At 49.5% G+C, this 13,974-nt stretch overlaps 2 protein-coding genes and 1 long non-coding RNA gene across 4 annotated transcripts in view; 2 read left to right on the top strand and 1 right to left on the bottom strand.

The window, feature by feature from the left end:
- The window catches only part of CDCA7L (cell division cycle associated 7 like), a 53,202-nt gene extending 40,230 nt beyond the window's left edge, over positions 1-12,972 (top strand). Inside the window, exons 3-10 of one of the 2 annotated variants that reach the window (XM_059171328.1) lie at positions 2,995-3,132; positions 6,269-6,643; positions 8,008-8,079; positions 8,197-8,391; positions 9,254-9,379; positions 10,240-10,389; positions 11,229-11,365; positions 11,785-12,972. In XM_059171328.1, coding sequence (XP_059027311.1) covers positions 2,995-3,132; positions 6,269-6,643; positions 8,008-8,079; positions 8,197-8,391; positions 9,254-9,379; positions 10,240-10,389; positions 11,229-11,365; positions 11,785-11,815 — 1,224 coding nt within the window. In that variant the 3' untranslated portion in view covers positions 11,816-12,972. The remainder of the gene's footprint in view (positions 1-2,994; positions 3,133-6,268; positions 6,644-8,007; positions 8,080-8,196; positions 8,392-9,253; positions 9,380-10,239; positions 10,390-11,228; positions 11,366-11,784) is intronic. The other variant, XM_059171329.1, reaches the window with a different exon arrangement.
- LOC131829489 (uncharacterized) lies at positions 9,386-9,953 on the top strand. The gene is made up of 2 exons (XR_009352868.1): positions 9,386-9,570; positions 9,604-9,953. It is a non-coding gene; the product is annotated as an uncharacterized LOC131829489 (long non-coding RNA).
- DNAH11 (dynein axonemal heavy chain 11) overlaps positions 12,426-13,974 on the bottom strand; it is a 322,374-nt gene continuing 320,825 nt past the window's right edge. The window contains exons 81-82 of the mRNA XM_059171331.1: positions 13,539-13,679; positions 12,426-12,884 (exon numbers count right to left, since the gene is read on the bottom strand). Of these exons, the coding sequence (XP_059027314.1) occupies positions 12,637-12,884; positions 13,539-13,679 (389 nt within the window). The 3' untranslated portion in view covers positions 12,426-12,636. The remainder of the gene's footprint in view (positions 12,885-13,538; positions 13,680-13,974) is intronic.

Genomic DNA, 13,974 nt, shown 5'->3' with positions numbered 1-13,974 from the left:
TCTTTTCTATTCTCTTCTTTTTTTCTTTTCTCCTCTTTCTGTGCCATATTGCTCGTGTCTCCTTTATCACACTGATGCTCACCTCTGTCCCACTGCCCCACTAAACCGTTAACCTCCTCGGGGGGAGGCGCCCCATACGTGACCGATGCCTCCCAGCTTTCCTGGGTTGCACAGCTTCCGCATGCTGTCCCTTTCCTCATGTTCCATGTGTTCAGCGCCCATTGGTGAAGGAGCCCCCTCGGGGTGGAATTGAGATGGGGTGCCGGTCTGACGGGCTCAGCTCACCATCATTTTCCAGTCGGATTCTTCCTGTCCCATGAGCTTCAAAATAAAAAGTGTAAGTGCTCTGTCTGCAGCTCTTCTCATCTGTTACTTGCTTTATGTTCTGGATCATGGGAGATGGATGCAGGGGACCCGGGCCAGACCATACTGCCTGCTACTGACTTGAAAGGGTCACAAATTCTGAAGAGCAGAGAGCTGTGTGAGCGTTGTAACCAAGACTGCAGTGAGACCATGGAGTGGATATTTAGCTTTATACACACTCGCATTAAGAATCGTTTTTTTGTTTTTTGTTTGTTTTGTCTTTTAAGTTGGCTCCATGCCTAGCGTGGAGCCCAGAGCGGGGCTTGAACTCACAACCCTGAGATTAAGACCGAGATGAGAGGCAGTCGGCTAACTGACTGTGCCACGCAGGTGCCCCCAGAACAGTTTTCACAGCTTGTGGAATGAGGAGGAGAAGAGCAGGAGCCTTGGTTTAGGACTGTGGCTGAGTTCTTTCTGGGTTTGATCTGGTCACCAAGGATACCAGTTTCTCCCAGGCCGACCACTTCCCTGTGAGGCCAGCTCAGTGAGTGAAGCAAGCCGGAGGACGGAAGGCTGGGGCTTGCTCCTCTGTGATGTGACTTGTTCTCTCTGGGCCCGAGGCAAGGACAGTGGGTGTATGACAGAATGGACACAGAGACCCCATTGCCCTAGAGCCGCCTGCAGAGGCCAGCTCCGGGCTCCGTGAGCCGGATGTTTCCTGCCCCGGCACGTAGCAGTTTCCTGGTGGCTTTTTGTGGCAGCCAGCCATGTCCTGGTATTCCTTAAGAATCAGCCCGGTCCTGTGGCTTCTCCTCCCTGACCCCATACACGCATGATGCATGTTAACCAGCCAAGAGAAGCCACACGGACTTGGCACACAGCATGCAGCAGGGTTGACTTTGGTCTTTCTTAAACATCATTTGAATTTCACTTTAAAGAAACTTCCCTTTTATGTTTGTATTTTTTTTTTTTCCCCAAGCAGCTGCACCACAGCTATCAACAAAGAAACAAAGTAATTTAGCTCCAAGCACACTCATTCCAATTACCCATAATAATTCATAGGAGACATTTAAGCTTAAAAAAATGCTAGATACAGACATTTCTTTCTCTATCCCCCTGTAAATTTTCCCACTCATCTATTATATCTATTTTTCTCCAGAGATGATGTGAGCTTGAGGAAGTATATAATTAAAGTCAGGGAGAGGCAGTGGGGGAGATACAGATTCTCCAACCAAATGTGGTGCGAGGAGGGGTCATTGCTATATCGGGTGCAGGAGGAAGAGACGTCAGAGGCAGCTGGGGACACTGACTCCAGCCTTGGTTGCCAGCTTGGAGGAGGCCGGTCTGGGGGTCTCCTTTCCGCAGTGCAGGTCTGTCTGTTCCCTCCTTTCTGTCAAGAGAGCCATTTAGAGAGCCCCGTTCCTTGCCTTTTACTGGTTCAAAAGACAGAAAAAGTCATTTGAAAATGTCTTTTTTTTGGGAAAGTGAATATTCTTTTTTTTTAATTTTTTATTTTTTATAAGCATATATTTTTATCCCCAGGGGTACAGGTCTGTGAATCGCCAGGTTTACACACTTCATAGCACTCACCAAAGCACATACCCTCCCCAATGGCCATAACCCCACCCCCTTCTCCCAATCCCCCTCCCCCCGGCAACCCTCAGTTTGTTTTGTGAGATTAAGAGTCACTTATGGTTTGTCTCCCTCCCAATCCCATCTTGTTTCATTGATTCTTCTCCTACCCACTTAAGCCCCCATGTTGCATCTCCACTTCCTCATATCAGGGAGATCATATGATAGTTGTCTTTCTCCGCTTGACTTATTTCGCTAAGCATGATACGCTCTAGTTCCATCCATGTTGTCGCAAATGGCAAGAAAATGTCTTTCTTTTTTAAGCATCCTAGAGCATCTTTCTTTCTGCTTACCTGCTACCTGTCGGTGGTTGCTGGCCTCCCACCTCCTGCAGGACAGGCTCTCCTGGGGGCTGGGGGGGTTGACGTTCCCATCCTCCCTTGCCCTGGGCAGTCAGGGTGCAGAGGTGGCTTTCTCAGCAGGGGGCATGGAGGGGTGTGAAGGGCTCTGGCCCTTTCCTGCACAACAACTTGCTGTCTTGGAAGCGAGGCAGGCTGTGCTCCCTGACTTGGGGGAGCCGGCTCTGGACAGCTGCTAGGAGGGAGAGTCGGCCTATGGCAGGGAGCCAGGGCTGCTCCCCATGACTCCTTCCCATGTGAGTTCGGTTCTGTGTGAGAGCACATCTACCTGATGGCCAGCCCCGGCGGAAGGAGCTGAAGTCCATTGCCACTCACCAGCCACAGAAGCAGCTGGCCGAGCCCGTGGCCATGCTGATTCTTGGAAATGATGTAGTTGTTTCAAATTGTTCAGTTCTGTTTCTCTAATCTATAGAAAGATGTGTGTGTCTATGGGTGTGTGTTCTGTTATTGCGGTAGAATATACATAGCATAAAATTTCCCATTTCACCATTTTTTAAGTGTGGGCGAGTGCTGAGGTTCTTGCCAGGGAGCTGCTCGGTGGCATCAAGGACAGGCACGGGGTTGCACGGCTGTCCCCGTGACCCAGAACGTTTTCATCCCCTTGAACAGAAACTCCCCATTAAACAGTTCTTCACTTCCGCTTAGCCCCCTTGTCACCTCTCTTCTTCTTTCTTTATGACATTTGTGTTTTTTAATTTAGCAAGATGTACGTTTCCATTCCAAATACTTCTCAGAAGAGCTAAGAAGAATTTTTATAGAGGACACTGACTCAGAGACGGAAGAATTTGAAGGATTTACGCAGAACGACCTGAATGGAAATAGTAACCCAGAAGTCATGGTAAGAATTATCGACACGGGAGAGTGTGGGTTGTCATAGTTTCTGTCCTGTTTCTGAATTGTATTTTCAGTCACTTCGTAGATGAATGACTTTTTCTTACATGTTTATCTTCTAAGCCGGTTAACAAAATATAGAATTGGCTATTCTAAGGCTAATTCCTGGCCCACCAGTCCATTATTCTCCTACGAGAAATCCACTTGTCTTTTCCTGGTACCTTAGGGGTTTGGGGGGACATGTCTCAGGTGTCCCTTATTGTCCTTCTGAAAGGATTTATTTTAGACTTTCGGGAACATCTTTTATCTGGAAAGAGGACCGTCTGTCTAGGAGTAGCAGGTTCCTTAAAGTCATTTCTTGTTGTTTGTAAAGTCATGCTCTTGGGTTTGGAGTTAATTTGGCCAAAATGTAGCTATGGTACAAACTTAGAGTTTTCCCTGTGTATTTTTGGTTTGGATGCAGAAATGCTCTTTCAGTGATAAAGATGACTTTGTCTGACTGCTGAGGGAGGTCTGCTCTCAGCACTTGACCTTTAGGAGACTTGATGATTTCTTCCTTCACTCTCCATGTTGAGGCCAGTGTACTGCCAATTAGTATTGGACTCTCCGGGTACCTTTAAAGAACCTTTGGGTTTTTTCCAGGCATCAGAGGGTCTTCTGCTAACTGAAAAATAACACCCATGTATCCCTCCAAATCAGCCCACTGTTTCCTTCTTTGGTATCAAGATAAAGGATGGAGGTTAAACCTCTTCCCATTCAGAAGCTCCTGAGGAACCTTGGCTGACGAGCTGGCTTGGAACTTGGGTAGAAGTTTAAATAAGCGGGATGCCTGGGTGGCTCAGTTGGTTAAGCAGCTGCCTTCGGCTCAGGTCATGATCCCAGCGTCCAGCGTCCTGGGATCGAGTCCCACATCCGGCTCCTTGCTCCGCAGGGAGCCTGCTTCTCCCTCTGACTCTGCCTTCCACTCTGTCTGCCTGTGCTCGCTCTCGCTCGCTCGCTCTCTGACAAATAAATAAATAAAATCTTTAAAAAAAAAAAAAAGAAGTTTAAATAAGCTGTACCAAGTAGGTTTGGTACTGGTTGGCCGGTACCAAACCTACTTTGGAGGTCTGGCTGGCCAGCCTCTGGTTTTTTGCCAGCAAGACACTTAACTAAAATCCTTCCAGACCCTAATGGGTATTGTCTACTCTTAGTGACTGACTTGTCCTCTGATTTTTGGCTAAGTGAGTTCAGGTGATTCAGAGAATCTGTGTTCCTAGCACTGGAAAACTACTCCAAAGGTTTCTTTCCCCCCTTATTCATGGTCTATACATTTGGGGTATGAACTGTGACCTGCTGATTGATTAGAACTCATAGCTTAGGGCAGGTCTACCTACAAGTTTGGTTTCCCCAGGCAGCGAGCCAACACGTGTTACTGTCTCCCTCCCACCCACCGTAGTGAGGACTGGCGAGACCACATTCTCTGACGGAAGGATGTTATCCCCTGGTGTCTCGTGGTCTTTCAGCTGTATGTGAAGCCCCCACAGCGGTGGTGCTGGGCCTCGTGCGCTTTGCCTTCGGTCCCCATTGCTGGTTACAGTTTGCCCTTGTCTACTTTAGTCCCTTACAGGGACTAAAGGGGTATGGGTTTGAGGATGATGCAGATAAATAAAGAGAGATTCTGAGAGAGATTTCCTCTGAAGTTCTCCAACACTGTCTTCCTAACATTGGATTTCTCCAGTTCCAACATTTGGATTCTAAAGCTACTGATGTAGAAAGTTCAGGATACCAAAAAAAAAAAGATCAGTACACTGTGGTCTTATTTCTCTCCTTGGCATGCTGTGGATTGATACATATCCCAAGCTTTGGAAGCTATCTGCACGTTGCCCCCCGCTTTCCTTATTTATTTATTTTCTAAGTAGGCTCCAGCCCAGTGTTCTTGAACTTATGACATGGAGATCAAGACCTGAGCTGAGATTGAGTTGGACACTTAACCGACTGAGCCACCCAGGTGCCCCAAAACATTTTTTAGCTTTTTTTTTTTTTCCTTCTTAAAGTTGGGTCCATGCCCAGTGTGGGGCTTTAAGTCACCACCCTGAGATTACGAGTCACACGCTCTGCCAACTGAGCGAGCCAGGTGCCTGTCCTCTACCTTATTTTTAACTTGAGTCCAGCTAGAATTTGGGGCGTAGGGGAGTCACCGAGGAGGAAGCTGTCATTTACCTCAGTAAAGGGTTTTACCTGGGCCCATGGTGGTGCTGCTCCTTGTTCTGCTCACAGCAGCCCTGTTGTCCAGAGTCCCTGAGAGAGGGTCTTTGCATGTGATAAAGGGAAGATGCCCAGGAGGGGCCTTGATCTCCATAGTCAAGCCTGTGTCTGCCATTGTTAAGAGTCCCCTGGCATCTGAGATGTCACATGTCGCACCTGGGTAACGTGAACCTGCCACTGCCTTCTGTGTTCTCATGTGTAAGACTGAGATCCATTTTAATGCCAGAAACCCATATCCAGCAGAATCAGATAATTGGGGGTGAAAGTTTCTTGAGCTGACAGAACAGGTGCCTCACAACAGCCCAAGAGCCATCTGCCTTGATGTCTCCCTGCAGCTCCACGGGTTGCAGGACAGGGAGAGGACGACCCTGGCAGGGAGGACCTGTCATGTCCTGGGGATAAGGCTGCCCCACTGACCCCATCATCTGCTTGCTCCTCTGTCCTTGGCTGAGGTGAGGTCAGCTCTCCTGTCCCCTCTAGAAGCCCTGTCCCTCCTGTTCAGGACAGAAGAGTATTTGTCTTCCTCGAGCGCTCCATTATTACCTGACGCTAACGCTTACACCACGCACAGCCTTTTCTTTGGCCTGTCCTCCAGATACTCCGCTCTTGCGCAGTGGAAGAGCCCTCCTTTGTGAGCGCCCCGCTTGCAGCCCGTGCTCCCAAGGCGGCAGTCCGCCGGGGGCTGGGGCCGGGCCAGAGGGCAGCAGGAGAATGCCTGCTCTCCACCAGATGCCTCAGCAGAGCACCTCACTGAGAGTTCAGCCGGAGCTCACAAGAGGAAGGGGGAGCTTGCTTCTCGTCTTTTCTCTGCAGTAATGACGGAGTGCTTTTAAATGACATGTTCTGGGGGGCCTGTCACGAAACATGGTCTCTGCTCTTCTGTTTGGTTTTGTTAGCTTGTGGAGTCAGACCTGAGTGATGCGGGTAAGGCATCTTCAGTGAGGGAGGAGGAGGACGACGACGAAGGAGCAAAGGCTACACCTAGAAGAAGCAGACCCAGGAGGAGCAGTATCGGTCTTCGAGTAGCCTTTCAGTTCCCCACCAAGAAACTGGCAAAAAAGTCAGATGACAATTCTTCGGAGCCGCCGTTTTCTAGCACACGCTTACAGGACAGTAAAAAAGCCATTCTTGGAAGAAAGAGAAGCTGCAGACAGGGGAAGGAAAGAGAGGATTCGGTCTCGGAGTCCGAGGACGAGTCCAGGGATGAGGGCCAGGAGGGCTCGGATGCTCTGCTGAAGAGGACCATGAACATCAGGGAGAACAAAGCCATGGTAAGGTCCCGCGGTGGGCGGTCCGGGGCTCTGGGGCTCCGGGGCCGTCCTGGGAGCCGCAGCAGCCCTGGCTGCCGTCAGGAAGTGTCCCCAGGGTATTGGGTGTCCTTCCTCTCTTCCTGAACCCCCAGCCAGTTGACACTGGATTGGCTGTGGCTTGGAAATAGAAAGCCAGCCCTCGGGACGATTTTCAGCTCCTTGTCCTGGTGTGGTGACCTCTTGCTACTTCCTGTCTATTAGAAAGTTAAGTTTCCACTAGGTGGTGGTATTGGAGAGGGGAGGGCTGAACAGCTGGCAGCTCCCAGCGGAGAGGAGCAGATGCGGACTGGGTGTGGAGGAGCCCACGTAAGGGCTGTGGTGAGCAGCTTGCAGCGAGAAGTCCTTTGATGACCCCCTGGGGCTTCAGGCCCTCAGATGAGGGAATGCAGGAGGCCTCGGTATTATACTGAGCAGTTGTGCATCGCGTTAACATGTCTTCCCTGGAATGAATGATGACACAAGGGGAAATCATTGTTTTGTGTATTTGGTTTTTCTGTATTTGGTCACTAACTTGTTGGCTTCATAATTTTGTATATACAGAATTAGAATTCTGCCATTCAGTTACTTTTAGTATTTTGGAATATTTCTAATATTTTCTTTTTAAAAAGCATAATATGATACGGTATATATGCAGCCTTAGATTTCTAGTAAGAAAATAAAGAGCCTCCTTTTGAGTGTAGCTTATCCTAAGACATATTTGTGATTAGCACTGTATCTGCATTTTTAAAATAACTATAATTTTGAATTTTTAATGACACCTGTACATTTGTTTAAATCTAAAATTAAAAATCTGAATTGATTGGAATATTAATGCCTGTTATTCGGTGTTCTGAGGTTCTTATGAAAATGGGATTATTTTCACAAGTTATTTTTCTATTGAAAAATAAACAGGTTTTTTTGAGCTCTAAGTAACTGTCCGAAGAGTCAAGTTGAACCTCTTGTTTTGAAACTGACAAAACTTGACTTAGACCTGTGCACGATGATCTGTTCCAGGGGTCACGCTGCTCGTCAGGGGCCCCGTCAGGAGTCCCACCTCCTCAGCCAGCCACCTCATTCCAGGCGCCCGTTCATCATGTGCTGTGACGACCTTTATATATAAAGAATGGGTTTAGATTTTATTCCTATGAATGATGATCCAGCATCTTCCCTCTGGAGGTAGAAGTCTTTACATACGAGGTCAAAAACACAGCAACTGTTGAGACTGTACTTGAATTACTTGAGTCAGGTTTCTCATGTTGGCAAAACTGGGGACATGGGAATAAGGTGTTCATGAACGAGGCGTGGCAGTACTGATGTGAGGTCCTCTGTTTTGTTCCGACCCTCAGCTCGCTCAGCTACTGGCGGAACTGAACTCTATGCCAGATTTCTTCCCAGTACGAACCCCGAACTCAGCTTCTGTAAGTAGAACTCCTTTATAATTCCTGATGCCAGCACTGACAGACGGAATCTGTTGCCAGACGGCTTTTATTCAAGGCAGCTCCCCTTGCAGCGGACTGTGCTCTTCTTGCTTGCAGAAGAAGAGGGCCTCGAGGCGGGCTTTCTCCGAGGGACAGGTCACCCGGCGCACCAACCCAACCCGGAGCGCACGGCCTCCCGAGAAGTTTGCCCTGGAGAACTTCACCGTCTCAGCTGCCAAATTTGCAGAAGAGTTCTACAGTTTCAGGAGAAGGAAGACGATGAGTGGGGTATTTTCTGAGCACCATAAACAGGTTATTCTTGGTCTAAGCCTGTGCTGTGGTTTTGACCCGGCAGGCGTGCTGCTGGGTGGGCATCTTTATCATGTTCCCAGGCAGCGCTGGTGTTCCCGGGACCACGCTCAGGGACAAAACCCCCCACTCCCACCTGAGCTGTAGGCTGGAGAGCGCCCTTCACCTCAGCCGAGCAGAGGAGCTGCTCAGGGTTAAGACCCTCAGCTTAATCTGCCGGGGAGGCAACAGAATCCCATCCAGTCTGCCTTGTGGTTTTGCTGGTGGGAAAGGGCAGTGCTTCCTCCTCACTTTTCAGTTTTAGGTCAGGGTGTGTTAAGTGTTTTCAGAGTCTGGAGCGAGAAACTAGGTCCTTCCCATTTGCAGGTGTGGCCGTTCACTGTGGTTCACTCCCGTCCTCATAGAGTTTACAGCTGCTGCTGACGATTTCTTGGCCAGGGCAAACCTGGGCTGCTCATTTACTGTTGTATCACCGTACCGTGAAGGCAGCTGGCCCCGTGCCTGTGGCAGGAGCTCCGTAATGAGTGATGCCAGGGGAGTAGAAGGAGTAGAAGCGGAACATGGTTAACATTATGGTCTAGAGCTTTGTGAGTGAGAAATGATTTTTTTTTTAAAGATTTTATTTGAGAGAGAAAACATGAGCTGGGGCGCGGGGAGTTGGCACAGAGAGGGAGAAGCAGACTCCTCACCGAGCAGGGAGCCTCATACGGGACTTGATCCCAGGACCCTGAGGTGAGGACCTGAGCTGAAGGCAGAGGTTTAACCGCCTGAGCCACGTAGGCGCCCTCAGAGTGTGAAATTTTTATGTGTTTTTTTAACCAGTCAAAACAGCTTATGCCAGGTTCTGCTTTGGTTTGTTTTACAGGGGAAATGCCAGGGGTACAGACGGCGTCACCGAATATCATCTTTTCGGCCAGTGGAGGATATCACTGAAGAGGACTTAGAAAATGTTGCCATAACTGTTCGAGATAAAATCTATGATAAAGTTCTGGTAAATTATATATAACAAATAATTCACATGATTGTGATTCTAATGGGGAGTCTGAGGCAGTAGTATTTGAAATCTTGCATTGTCTTTAAACTATAGCTGGGCTCATACCCCCAGGCCTTCTCCCCTCTGACAGGAAGGGTCAGCTGTGACTGGGAAGGGGAAGCCCCTTGGTGTAGGAATTCTCGGGAAAGGTCTCTGGGGGATGCATATGATCTTCGGGAAAGGTCTCTGGGGGATGCATATGATCTTTGGGAAGGCGGGCATACAGTTTGGAAAAGCGCATTTAGAATAGTCACATTTTAAATAATCTTTAGAGTGTTCATGTTTTAAACAGTGGAAAAACACACTGTAGGGTGACTGGGGGTTTTTTTTTTTGTGTGTGTGCTTTTTGATTCATATAGCCATAGGAACTAGTTTGACAGAGTATCTTCAGTCAGTAGGAAATGGGTTAAATATTTTTTATTAAACAGTGATTCGGAGGGAGGCTTCATGGTGGTATGCATTTTTTTTTTTAAGATGAGGCAGTGTCTTATTAAGGTAGTAAGAGGTTTTTACTTGTCAGCATTTTAACACCCAACAAATTGTATTCTGAAAAGACCGGGATTCCCGGAAGCGAGGCCAGAGCCCCATGTTGCTGCCTGAGACTCATGGCCACTGGGCCCCTGACACCATCTGTGGGCTCTTCCTCCCCTGCCTCACGGCTTTCTGCTGGTCCCTCTGATCATGTCCTTCCTTCCGGGCTTCTAGACAGGGCTGTGGTTTGTGCCAAAGAGGCCGTGCTGCTTCATGCCCCGATGAGCGTACATGGCCCCATGTGGCCTTGTGGGTATCACCCCCTAAATCCCGTCTTCCTCCCTCAGGGCAACACCTGCCACCAGTGTAGGCAGAAGACCATCGACACCAAGACCGTGTGTCGGAACCAGAGCTGCGGCGGTGTGCGAGGACAGTTCTGCGGGCCGTGCCTGAGGAATCGCTACGGGGAGGATGTGAGATCCGCGCTGCTGGACCCGGTAGGAGTCGTGTTCGCTTGTGATGAACTGTCCTGGCAGAGAGAAGCAGGTGGAACGAGGGGCTCCTTGGGCCCTATTGGGGACCGGTAGCTGCAGTGCGCCATCCCCACGACCCAGCACGCGGGAGGAAATGAAAAGTACAGCTTCCTTCTGGAATGAGCACGCTGGCCGGTATGACAGAGGCGATGTCTGCAGGGGTCAGAGCCACGCTTTTTTTCAGTTCGGATTTCGAAGGTGGACCTGTGTGCGCTCCTGCAGCAGCGGGGTTAGCTCGGGCAAAGCTCAGGGGCAGGGAGGTCACTGTGGAGAATGCTTCTGGCGTGGCGGCCCCTGGTCTAAGGTTTTTTTTTCTCTGTTGTGGTTGGCTAGTTTGTTTAACCTAGCGAAGTAGGTATATACCCTCCCTGTTCCTCAGGTCCTTGAGATAATAGTATGGTTAAGATCCATACACTTGAACCTGGGCAGTCTGGCTTCAGAGCCTCTGCCCTCAGTTTGCCCCTGGCCTGTGGATGTGGGGTAAACAGGTACTGTCCCCAGTGGGCAGACGAATCTAAACCACTCCGGTGAAGAAGTGGTTTAGGAAGTAGAAGAGCTCGAATTCACACCTCAGTCTCACTGCTCTTTTGTCCTCCTCAGATTCTGCACAATTGCTGGTTGGGTTTCTGCCCATGCGGCACCCTGGGTGGTCAGCCTGTCTGGGCCTTGAAACAGGTGGAGGAGGGAGACCCATGGGGTCACCGTGTGCTCTTTCCTAGAAGGCACATGGGACTCTAGGCTGGAGGGGCGGCGGTGGGGGGCTGGGCCCCAGCGCAGAGGTCATGGGGACACCGTTCTTCCAGGACTGGGTGTGCCCTCCCTGCCGCGGGATCTGCAACTGCAGCTACTGCCGGAAGCGGGACGGCCGCTGTGCCACGGGGATCCTCATCCACCTGGCCAAGTTCTACGGCTACAATAACGTTAAGGAATACCTGGAGAGGTGAGTGTCCCACGACAGAGGCTGAGATCCCAGCGCCGGCAGAGGCTTGAGTGCCACCCATTCCCTGTCTGCTCACGTGGCAGCAGCTCAGGACTGTTGTTTGCCTTGTTAGAACGTTCCCTCCTTTGCTAGAATTTTCATCTGGGCACTGCCTGTTTCCCCCTCATTGTGTAAAATGGGGAGCGGCAGAGAGGCTGTGCTCACCTTCTGGTGCTGAGGAAACAGCCCCGAAGTCCAGAGCTCCGTTCTGGAGTGAGGCCGGGGGCTCCTGGGGCCTGCCTGCAGGGTCTCCTCTCTCGGAAGCAGGACGAGGCAGGACCAACCTTGCATCGAAGATCCGGGCTTGGGCTCCCCACTCTCCATGAGGGGTTGAGCCTAGGATCCACCTTATATATGCCTCCGTCCCCTCTGTCTTTCAGCTTACAGAAGCAGCTGGTGGAAGACCATTAAGAGAAGAGCCAGCCCGCTCACCGTAGAGCACGCCGGCCGGCCCTGCCATGCCACTTGTGCCTAAGATTTCTTACCATTGTGTTTTTATACAGAAATTCTTTGTAGACCTAAATGCTATTTTTTTTTTTAAGATTGTCTAAAAAGATTTCTCAGGAAGACGGCTCAGCAGAGGAATCTCTATACATGTATCCGCAGGCCCCTACATATATTGAATTGTTTAAAAGAACCTGCTTATGATTGAAAAAAAAGCAGTTTAAATGGGGTGGAGTTAAAGTCCAGGTAAGTTCCAGAGAAAACATTGTATAAGCAGCTCTTGCCTTTGACACTGTTTATCTGTGTGGCCTTGATCTTTACCTCTAGTCCAGGACCACACAGTTAACCCTTCTCTGGGTCATTGGAATTTGTGAAAGAACATTCCCCTAAATTACAAAGTGCAATTATTCATAGATCTTGTGAGTACTAGAGTTTTATTTTTATGAAAACTTGAATGAACAGAAAGTAGACTGTCACCTTCATGACACTGGAGGCCATGGGGCCCTGCTGGCCGGCGGGAACGGCTGCCCCTTCATTCAGGAGTCACCTGCTGCCAGACTAAGAATGTCAGGGCTCATTTTTAATTTAAAAAGATTTTGTTTAATGTTTGCAAGAGCTAAAATTCCCCTTCACTGATGGGGAGACTTTATTAAGGATGGTGTTTAAACAAAATTAAGGCACATGTACATTACTTCAAAGTTATCTAAGTGGGAGGGAGGTTTGGTAGCTCTCAGTAAAGTAAATTAGCGTGTATGGACCCCAGTGACCATCCTGGCTGTGGCCCGTTTTCATGCTTCAAGCAGCAGAGCCACACCGGCCAGGACCCACTTGGTGGTCTTATCTTGGCTTTTCAGCCGGAAGGTCCACACATAGTTAGAGCCCCTCATTTTGGTTTTATACACGGGACATTCATACGTGTGTTTGGTTTCCTGTCTGTCCGCGGGGATGGCTTTGGCAAAGATGACGGGCATCACCGATGTGACCTCCTGGAGGCAGGCTTCTGCAATGGTTCCTGACTGTGTGTCCCACCGGGCACCTACCGAGAAAACACAAGAGTTGCAAGAATGTGGCATGTGGGTACCACTCCTCCTGTTGGAGGCAATAAATGTTTGGTTTGGCAGTTACTTCTTGTCAGGAGCTTTCTTGCCACAGAGGGGGATGGGGAGTGGTGGTAAGCAGGGCTCCACACCTCAGCTTTCCTTTGAAAAAACTACACTGAAATTCAAAAGGTCTAAAATTTGCATGAAAACAGATTCTACAGGAATCCAGGCACAGTAGAGCTAATGAATTTGTTCTCAAAACAGTGTGACTGTCTCTAATTCAGCACATTCCCTCTTAACCCCCTTTAGAGATTCGAAGGGCTTAAAGAAGTCTTATAGTAAAATAGCAGTGAAGTTGGTTTTTTTAATTAAGATTTTTGAATTAAATATGCATCTACATCTCGTGTTAACATTGCAGAGTAAGTTAAGGCCTGCGCTGAATTGACGGCCATCACCCTAAATGCCTTAAGCTTGGGCTGACCTTGAACACAGAACCTGGTATAAAATTCTGTGAAACTAGGAAATGAGGTATGCAAGCACTAGAGAAAAGTGACTGCTGAGGAGTGGAGTGAACAAGGGCAAATGCCAAGCCAAATTTAAGAACGGGCCTCCAGGTACTAGCCCTACATGGGCTCCTCGGGGGAGCGTACCTTCCAGGACGAGCCCGTGGAGATAGGCACCTTCCCGTGGAGGATGGCCATAGTCTTCCTTCGTTTTCTTGGTGACATCAACAGTCAAGCTCATTTTATCCAGTGGCCACCCATTTTTTCGGGCCATGGTCTGCATGATTGCTGTGGGAGGACAAGGAGGAGGTGGTGTGAAGGTTCACAGGAGCCGCTGGTGAGCCGGCCACGGCCACCGCCCTGCAACACGCTCCCGGCCCTCAGTGGGGCATGGGGCTGTGCTAGACCAGTGCCGGCAAATGCCTGCAGGACACCGGCCCTGCTCTTGTGGAAGAACTTTACTGGGACAGCCATGCGCCGTGGTTACCTGTCCCCTGGTTTGGCACTGGCGGGGCACAGTGGAGCCACTGGGACGGAGCCCATGTGGCCCTTCACAGAAAATGTTGACTAAAGTGCACTCCGT

The sequence above is a fragment of the Mustela lutreola genome, chromosome 4 (genome assembly GCF_030435805.1).
Source record: "Mustela lutreola isolate mMusLut2 chromosome 4, mMusLut2.pri, whole genome shotgun sequence".
NCBI lineage: Eukaryota > Metazoa > Chordata > Mammalia > Carnivora > Mustelidae > Mustela > Mustela lutreola.
This window is presented reverse-complemented; position numbering and strand designations above follow the sequence as displayed.